We start from the raw sequence: 9296 nt of genomic DNA on the forward strand, positions 1-9296 counted from the left end.
CATCCCTGGATGTGTTTAAGGAGCGGGTAAAGGACAGGACATGAAGATAACGCCTTTGCTGTCACTTCAGAATTCTGTTAGAGAAAACAGTGGCTGAGCCTGATTTGATCAGAAAAAGATGAGAAGCAGCATTGCAGAATGTCTGAGCTGGGTTACAGAAGTGTTTTTCTCCCTGGAAAGTATAAATAGATCTAATTTTCAAGAACCCAGTGATATAAATACATAGTTTTGGCTATATACCCCCTGTAATGCAATTCCTCTGTTTGCAGCTGAAAGAATTGCAGGATGAAATTCTGATTAAAAATGGAGAAATTAAAGTTTTGCGTGACTCAATGCAGCAGATGGAGAATGCCATGGAGGAACAGAAGAGATCACACGTGCTACTGGAACACCAAAAATCTCAGACCTTAAGCGAAAAAGAAAAAGAGTTCTCCAAAAAGGTTTGTACCTGTGTCCATCTCCTGCAGAAACTGATTTTAAGACTTAACGTCACACGCCGTCTAGGCAAAGGAAGAACATCAGTGTGACGTTTCCGAACTACAGATGCTTTTGTTTTCTTAGGTAGAAGAAAGCATTCGTAAGGACTGCTGAGGGTTTTCTCCTGCCCAAATTAAAGAGCACAATTAAGTGGTAGAGGTTTCTTAAGCAACATTAAAATCGTAACGTATTTTAAAATAGAAAAAAGTGGCAGAATATGCTTTATAACTCTGAGAAGATTGCTGTTCCTGTTGCAGTCCTCTTTCTGAAAGCCCCGAAGGGGACAGTGGCTGCTTTCATCCTGTTTCCTCTGCTGTTACTGGCCTTGCTGTAGTCATGCTCTATGACTCTAGTCATTCTCTAGACTTGGTTTGTCTTAACAAATCTCATGATTTTTGCCTGAACTTCTGGCACTTGGTTCTAAGATAGGATTAACTGGAGTAGCATCCATAAAAATGGAGATCTTATGCACAATGTACAGCAAGTAGATGGTAGTCTTGAAATGACCTGGACAGGCTGGGAAGGTGGGCCCATGCCAACCTCATGGAGTTCAGCAAGGCCAAGTGCAAGGTCCTGCACCTGGGTAGGGGCAATCCCAAGCACAAATCCAGGCTGGGCAGAGAATGGCTCAGAGCAGTCCCAAGGAGAAGGACTTGGGGGTGTTGGGTGATGAAAATCTCAACATGAGCCGGCAACGGGCGCTTGCAGCCCAGAAACCAACCCCATCCTGGGCTGCATCACAAGAAGTGTGGCCAGCAGGGCCTGGGGGGGATTCTGCCCCTCTGCTCTGCTCTGCTCAGACCCCACCTGGATACTGCGTCCAGTTCTGGGGCCTCCAATTTAAGAAGGTCATGGAGCTGTTGGAGCAGGTCCAGAGGAGGCCATGAAGATGATCAGGGGCTGGAGCACCTCCCTTGTGAGGACCAACTGAGAGTTGGGGCTGTTCAGCCTGGAGAAGAGAAGGCTGCAGGGAGACCTTATTGCAGCCTTCCAGTTCCTGAAGGGGTCCTACAGGAAAGCTGGGGAGGGGGCAGGTAGTGATAGAACGAGGGGGAATGGCTTTAAACTGAAAGAGGGTAGACTTAGGCTAAATATTAGGAAGAAATTCTTTACAGTGAGGGTGGTGAGCACTGGCCCAGGTTGCCCAGTGAAGCTGTGGGCGCCCCCTCCCTTGCAGTGTTCAGGGCCAGGTTGGACGGGGCTTGGAGCAGCCTGGGCTGGTGGAGGTGTCCCTGCCCATGGGGGTTGGACTGGGGGAGCTTTAAGTCCCTTCCAACCTGAACCATTCTGTGATTCTGTGAAATCTTACGATATCATTTTAGTTGCTCTGCAGTTGCACCACCACTGAATTACTCGGTAATGTAAAACTGTCTGTTTAATTCCTCTTTCAGTTACTGTCATTACAGTCGGAGCTGCAATTCAAAGATGCAGAAATGAATGAACTAAGAACAAGACTTCAGAGCTACGAAAGAACTAAACACAGCACTCAGACAGTTTTAATACCAAGGTAGGAGTTTTGGAAGATGAATTTGTGCTCCCTTTTATAATACGTGTCCTTAACCTACTAAAGATGTTTTCTTTCTTCACGTAACCCTTAGCTTCATTGTATTGAAAAAATACCAACCCAAAAAGTCTGTTGACCTCTATGGAATCTGCTGAAAAAAGAGCTTTCCTTGTATCTGTTACGAGAACTGCAAAGAGCTTAGAGTGAATTACCTTCAGATCACCGGTGTAAATCGATCCTTGTTCAATAAGATAGTTACAAAAGGAATAGCGATTCATCTACGTGTTTGATTTTTATTTCAGCCCTCAAAAGAATTTTGCAGTACAAGTGAAATCAGAAGGGTGTCCTCCACAGCCCGGGAGAAGATCTTTTCCTACCAAGGAATCCTTCAGTGCTGAAATGTCCACCAGACCCTCGTGTTCTTCAGGAACTTCCATTGCTGCGACTGCTTTGATCAAAGAAGGTAAAGCCATAGACACCTCGCCACATTTTTAGATAAAGATTTTTGCACCACGTGAACACTTTCTCAGTAAGTTCACTACAGAGGAAAACCAAATATTTGTCTGATTTTGTATTTCCTTAAATTTCTTTCCATTTTACGTCAATTTGCACTAAATAGCTATGACTAAAACTTGCATCCGGACCATTTTCAGTCACACCTTGGTAATGCCTGTCTACCAGCTGCCGAGATGTCAGTGATGAAGTGGCTGTTGGCCATAATGAGAAACTTGTATTTATTACGTGATGAACTAAAATATCCAAATTGTTACTCTGCCTCTCGCTGAATAAAGAACAACAGGAAATAATTTGCCTATTTCTTGAACTGGTCTGCTAGTCAGCTAACGGTTTTTTTGAAATATTCTCGTGATTTTGGCTTTAGAGCTGAGCTTTTTGAGGGTTTTCTTTTAAAGGGTACATATTTAGCCATATTCAAAGCAGCATCTGACACCGTGTACTCATTTCCCGTTTTATGTGTAGGGCAGTAATTTTCACAAAATCATATCCTGAAATTCATTGGGTAAAGCTTAGGAAATTAATCGATGCTTGTGTGTGAAGCACATGTTGCTATCCTATGAAGCAATTTTATTTGTTTTAATAGCAGCTGACTGCCGTGTTTCCAATAGGAAATAATAAATGGGTGAAATTTGGATATCATCAACTAATCCTTACAGGAACAGTCATCAAAAATCCGAGGTGTTCCTTTCCATTACAGCATTCAGTCTGAAACTATGGACAGTATGAACTCCCACCAAAAAAACACAGCAGCCTTAAAGCATTAGTATTGCTATTTTGTCAGCCTCTTGACTGTTTGTTATGGTAACGATATTCACTGTGCCCGTTTGCTTGAAAAACACACTTGATTATTCATTTTCCGAACCCTTCAAGGCTTTTGGCTTCAGTTTGGCTGGTAACTGTGATATACGTAGATGACTGAAAGAGTGAAATGCTCAGATTTTTTTGCTTTCGAATTTTATGTTGATTTTTAACTCATGTCCTGTAAATCTCTGCTAGGAGTGGGAATTCAATTTAACTTTTGTATTTCTAAAAGGAAAATTGAGAGCAGTAGCAGTGAACTCTGACAAAACATCTGACTGTAAAGGTGGAATTTTATTCACTTTCCTAATGTATTTTGGGGAGCAATTCTACTTGCATGACAGCTTTCAACTATTGCTTGATGTATCTGAATTATACAAGACGCGTTATTTACTGGTCTACTGTGTTCAGTTACTATTTAACAGCTCTGACTGTGTGTAAAGGATAGGTACAGATATATGAGCAATGCAGCTTTTACATTAGAATTGTAATTACTGTTTGTTTTAAAGACAGCAAGATAACCCATCCTGAAGGTTTAGCCGTGAAGCACGAAGCAACGGGAAAAAATGATTGCTACAACTTTGTATGTAAACGAAACACACAAGGTAACTTAATTTTGTTAATACAGCAATAATGAGCATTTCTGAGGAACAGCTCTGACGCCTGCACTAAGCAGTGTCGTGCTGAGGAGCCTGCTGTGTTCAGCTGGTTGCTTTTCGCTTTGTTTTCAGGGTACTGATTTACTTCCAGTTCAGAAAAACTGCATCATGTAATTTTGATGTCTAGACTGGAACACAGAGGGCCAAGTCATCAGGGTTGTTGGGACAGACAATCATTTGGTTTGAGAGATTTCACCAATACGGGATTGTAATTAAAATATCTCTACATGTAACTTGGTTAATATTTAACTAACACAGCAAATGAGTTTTTTCTGAAAATAATTCTCTTGTAGAGAAAGATTTGCAATGAAAAAATATTTTGAGGTTGAGAGCACTATAAGTAAGTTTAATATTTTGAAATACTGTTGATGGTGATGCTGCTCCAAACACAATTACGTATCCTTTCAGGTGCTATCTTACTAAATGCACTGATGAAGCAGCCCGTTGTCCCTGGGTCATTACTAGGACTCTGCCATCTTCTCAGCAGTTACACTGAGCCTCTGCCTGGAGCCGTACTGCAGCCCAGCTGTTTGGATGTGTGAGTTCTGTGGGTTTTGTTCAACTGTCTCTGACGTGCTCTCAGTACAGTGGCATTGTCTGCGCTGAGAAACGCTTGCTCACGAAGGATTGCTCACTCCTTGTGTTAAATGCTGTTTTGCTTTGGCCACTGAATACAACATTTGGACCATCATTCTGCATCTCTGATTATTAATCTTTGATTATTGTAGATCCTAAGAGAGAAACTCGGTTAATTATGTATTAGGGGAAGGCACAGAAACACGTGTTGTAAAACCAGGGAGTGACTACTACTATTGTTACTACTTAAGGATATAAAACTTGTATTACAATGAGGGAAGCTTATATATTATATATGATCATATATATATATATATATATGTGATATGAGTTAAGTGGGAAGCAAATGTGATCAAAAGAACAGTAGGCTTTCTGTCTTCAAAGTCTAAACTGTGTCAAATTTGTAACGTACAAATTATGTGCCATTTTCCACAGTATATTTGTAGTGACCTGTATAGCATTTTATAATGTATATCCAATATTTAATAGTTTTTAACTGTAAAGAATTAGACTTTAGCTCCTGCAATACCTTTGCTTTTCTGATAGGTTTTGCTAGTAGTTCTTGTGCTTTGTGGGTTCATGGCAAGACTCATGTCTCACTGCCCGTGCTGTTTATGCAAGCAGAGGGCACGCGTTTGGCCTTTGAAGCTGAAGCGTGACAGGTTGATAGCTAAAGTCTCTCATCTTTTGCCAAGAAAATAATTTTTTATTGTTGTTGTAGTCCTTTAAAGGGCCCAAACTGTGCAATCAGTAAGGTACAGATACTCGTTCTTTCTGCAAGCTACCAAATGACATCAGGGGAAGGTAAGAATATATGACAGGTTATGAAAAGCATGAAACTGGGAAGCCAATGTTTGCAATGCAGTTTCAGGCAATAGCTGCTGAAGTCACTCAGCTGTAGACTCTGACTACTTTCACAAGACCTAGGAATGCTTTGAAACTGCTCTTCCATGCAAGTAGCGAGGAGTATGATTTATTTTTTTGCCCCTCAATTTATGTTTTATTCTGGCAACAGCCATCTTTTACTACTCTGGCCTTTCTGTTCTTTGATTCAGAACATGGTTAACTCAGTTTTGAAATATTTCCCTTCTTTTAATTTTATTTGGATAGGAAGTCCACACAACTACCCAGCAGCCGGCCAACTCAAGAAGAAACTGCTCCTCGTGTATCCCTGCGAGAAGCTCAAAAACTAGCAATAACAGGCTTGAACTTGATTGCCGTGGATGAAGGATTACCTGAAGGAAACCCAACAGAAAGCCAGAGAGAGTTCTTGCACTTCACACGCTGCAAGATCCGAGGTGCCGTGCACCTCTTGCCCTTGGTAGAACACCATATTGGTGCATACTGCCAAGCAGTGCAATTGTTGGACAAGTCAGTAAATGGTTCTTGTGGAAACCATTCAGCTGTTTCTCCCAGGACCAGCACAAACACGGTGTCAAGTAAGGAGGACGTCAGGTTGTCTCTTGAAGAAACTACGGTTCTGTCGCTGGGTATTCTTTATTATTTGGCATTTTATAGCTGGGATGTTGTCCACACGTTGCTATCTACTGAAGTGGAAAAAAGCTCTGCTGCTGGAGATGACCAGGTTTCCAAGATGGACAGGAGTGTGTTGTGTGATAAACAGTGCAATAATGAAGGTACCAGGACACAAGGAGGGCTGCCTGTAGCTCCACAGGATGCTCCCAATAAGGATCGAGCTCAACATTCTTTGTTTAAAAAGCTCCTTCAGGTTTTAGCTGTTTCTGCTGCAAGAGGCTCGCAGACTGACGGTATATTGAACCAAAGCCTAAAAGTTTTGGTGAAATTAGCTGAAAATTCAACAATGGACTTGCTAATAAAGTAAGTCAGTAATAGCTTTAACATTCTTTCATACTCTGTTGAAACTAATATACTTTTTATGTGGTTAAAAAAGCACAGTGACTAAAAAGGCACAAATTACAATGCTGTGCACAAGAAAGTGTCTTTTCAACTTGTCAGTGCAGTTCCCATTTCTAACCCTGAGTTTTCTTTCGAAGTTTTCAGCACTTACTGAGTAATCAGATGCTGCTCCGGTGCCTGTGTCCAGAGACCCCTTTGCCTGCTGTCCTTCTGACTGTGAGATTGTTGTCTATTCTTGCTCAACACCACGAGCTGGTTGCTCAACTTTGTTCTCATTCAGGTAAAAGGCTGTGTAACACAGAAAACTTATCAGTTGAATGTTAATTAGCATGACTTGAAGTAGCACAAACAGGCCTCTGAGATGTTAAAACCCTAAGAGGCAGAAAGCCTGAAAACTTGTGTGCTAATGCAGTGTTTAAGCTATTTTGTCATGTGCTATCTGTCTAAATGCAGTGCTTTTGATAGCCATGTAGATTCTAAAAACTACTTTCCAGGTTGATGTTTATTGTATTAAAGGTTGGTGAGGGAAAAAGGGCTTTTTGAGGACATGAAGTCTAATTTATCTGCACTCATGTCAGTCATGTCATGTTGAGTTTAAGGATTCCTGTACTCTGCATGACAAATAGCCTTTGTCCAGTTCCTTATGAATGAAGTAGGGCAGTGTTACCACAAACACATAAAGTTTAGGCATGCTGGCTTCTTCAGCACTGCTTAATACGTGTGAAGTAAAGCAAGGAGTTGAGCCTGTATCCTGAATCCCAGGGCAGCCCTCTATGTATTTCCTGAAATGTTAATTTTTGTCATGAACTGGTTTCTCTCTGTTTCAGACACCTGCCTTCTTCTTGCACTGTACACGTATATTACATCAAGACCGGATAAATCAGCGTCTGAAATGCTTTGGCTTCAGCTGGAGCAAGAGGTAACCACACGTGTTTGTTCAATGCCTTTTCCTGCTATTTCCAGCTGGGGGAGTGGAAAGAGCAGAGCACAAATTGTCCAAATAACAGTTTTCTCCAGCTGAAATAGAACAGTGAAAGCACTGGCTTGCAGTAAGAGATTACATTGATTTTTAAGGGTTGCTGCTTATTCTTAAAGATAACATCAGTCTTAACAGTCCCACTTAAATCACTGAAGAAGCAAGAAAGATCCTAGCTTGGCTGTAAGTATTCAACACTAAGCTTTATTTTGCTTTCAGATCAATAAGGGAATCAAGATCTAAGATTCATTTTGATTGTATTAATTACTTCTGAACAGTATCTTCTGAGTTATTACATATAACAGGCAGTTTGTAGCAACTTAGGATCACATTCATTGTATCCAGTGGAAGTGCTAGCTGGCTGTACAGTGTCTATATACAGGAAGAATAACTTTTGAATTTAATTTGTATTGTTCGTCCTGACAGTGGGGATTTGCTTTGAGGTTCTACCGTTTGATCCAATTCTCCTCTCATTTGAAGGAATTTTGAACCATTTTCATAATACAGCAATGTAGGTAGGAGGATAAAGTGTAATCATTAATTATTAATTAATGCCCACTGTACCTCATCAGCTTTTCTCATCAAAGTTGAAAAGGTTTCTAGGCAAGGCAGATTCTCTGTCTGTAAAGTTTTATGGGGAAAAACTTTAACAATTTATTGGGGTAAAAGAGATCCACTGTTAAAAAAAAAACCCAGAACACAAGAATGTTTGAAACAAGTAATGAAAAATCATTTCTGCCTCCCTCGATTTGCAGCTTAACGGCCTGATAACTCTGCAGAGCCCTAGTACTCACAATGCGCTGTGTGTTTTTGTACTAGACAGTCAGACTCCTGACAAGGTGTATGCGGTGTTGCAGCCCCGCGGTTTTGTTACCTGGTACAGACTGCCAGTGTAATCTCGAGGTACGTCACTACAGCGGCGGAGTTTAATCTTCTGAGAGCTTAAAGGTACCCCTGACAATGCTGAAATAGCTTCTTGCCCTTTCATAAGCTGCAATGAAACAGAAGTGTACTGTACTTTACAGGATGCCACCTTCTGGGAAGGTTGCTTTTGCTTGCTAGAAAATACTTCAAAATTTGTAATTTTGAGGAGATTGATCAGTAAAGTTCATGCTGAAGTAAGTTTTCCACCACCTCCATTTTACTTTGTGTATTAAGACACTTCTTTCTCCTCTTGCAGGTGGTTAAGGCACTAATTATAATGTTACATAGGCAGTGGATGAAGATTAGAAGATCTGAGAACAGCTTGTGTGCCTATAAGGAGAAAATTATTCCGTTTCTACGGGATGCTGTTTTACTCTTACACAGTCTGTCTCAGAAAGATAAACTGTTCCATGAACACTGTTTGGAAGTTCTCCATCAATATGACCAAGCCATGCCAGGCATAAGAGCCGTTCTCAAAAAGACTCAAAAACTGAGTGCCTGTGAAGGTAAAATGAGCCAAATAATAACGCTGGCTTTTTTCCCCATGCTGTAGAAATAGAAATCCCACTTCCGTCCCTTTCCTCGTTTAACAAGTACCAGGTACCAAATATCGCAGGTATTTGTTGCTCAGACCTCTCAAGGCAATCCATAATGCAGTGTTTCACATTGTACCGAATCACCACTCTATTCTGCTTTAACAGTTTTATCTTGTTGTTCTCTCCGTAGAAATGTGCCCCAAGCATCTGATCAAGCAAAATCCTATACTCCATCTCTCTTTGGGAGAACAACGTGCACTATACATTACCTTATTTAAAAAAACCAAACAAATAAAGAAATCCTTATTCCAACTCTCCAACGAGTATTACACCTTTGCTCTGCAATAGCTTTTTTCCTCTTTGCATCCTTAACATCTCTCCTTCTTTCTTTCTCTCTCCTTCTTCTTCTCCCTTCTGTCTTCAGCCTTCCTCCACTACCCCAAAAACTTCCC

General features: G+C 40.9%; 1 protein-coding gene across 1 annotated transcript; it reads left to right on the forward strand.

Annotated features, from left to right (window-relative positions):
- Nucleotides 1-269: 269 nt before the first annotated feature.
- ATRIP (ATR interacting protein) lies at nucleotides 270-8814 on the forward strand (the record flags this gene model as incomplete). Its single annotated transcript, XM_010185463.1, has 10 exons — nucleotides 270-440; nucleotides 1869-1984; nucleotides 2284-2444; nucleotides 3805-3900; nucleotides 4363-4492; nucleotides 5641-6369; nucleotides 6546-6688; nucleotides 7236-7327; nucleotides 8204-8287; nucleotides 8565-8814. Coding segments are annotated over 10 exons (1972 nt in total), but the record flags the coding sequence as incomplete, so codon positions are not given.
- Between the last annotated feature and the right edge of the window lie 482 nt (nucleotides 8815-9296).

This window comes from Mesitornis unicolor, unplaced genomic scaffold (assembly GCF_000695765.1).
Source record: "Mesitornis unicolor isolate BGI_N332 unplaced genomic scaffold, ASM69576v1 scaffold9855, whole genome shotgun sequence".
Lineage (NCBI taxonomy): Eukaryota > Metazoa > Chordata > Aves > Mesitornithiformes > Mesitornithidae > Mesitornis > Mesitornis unicolor.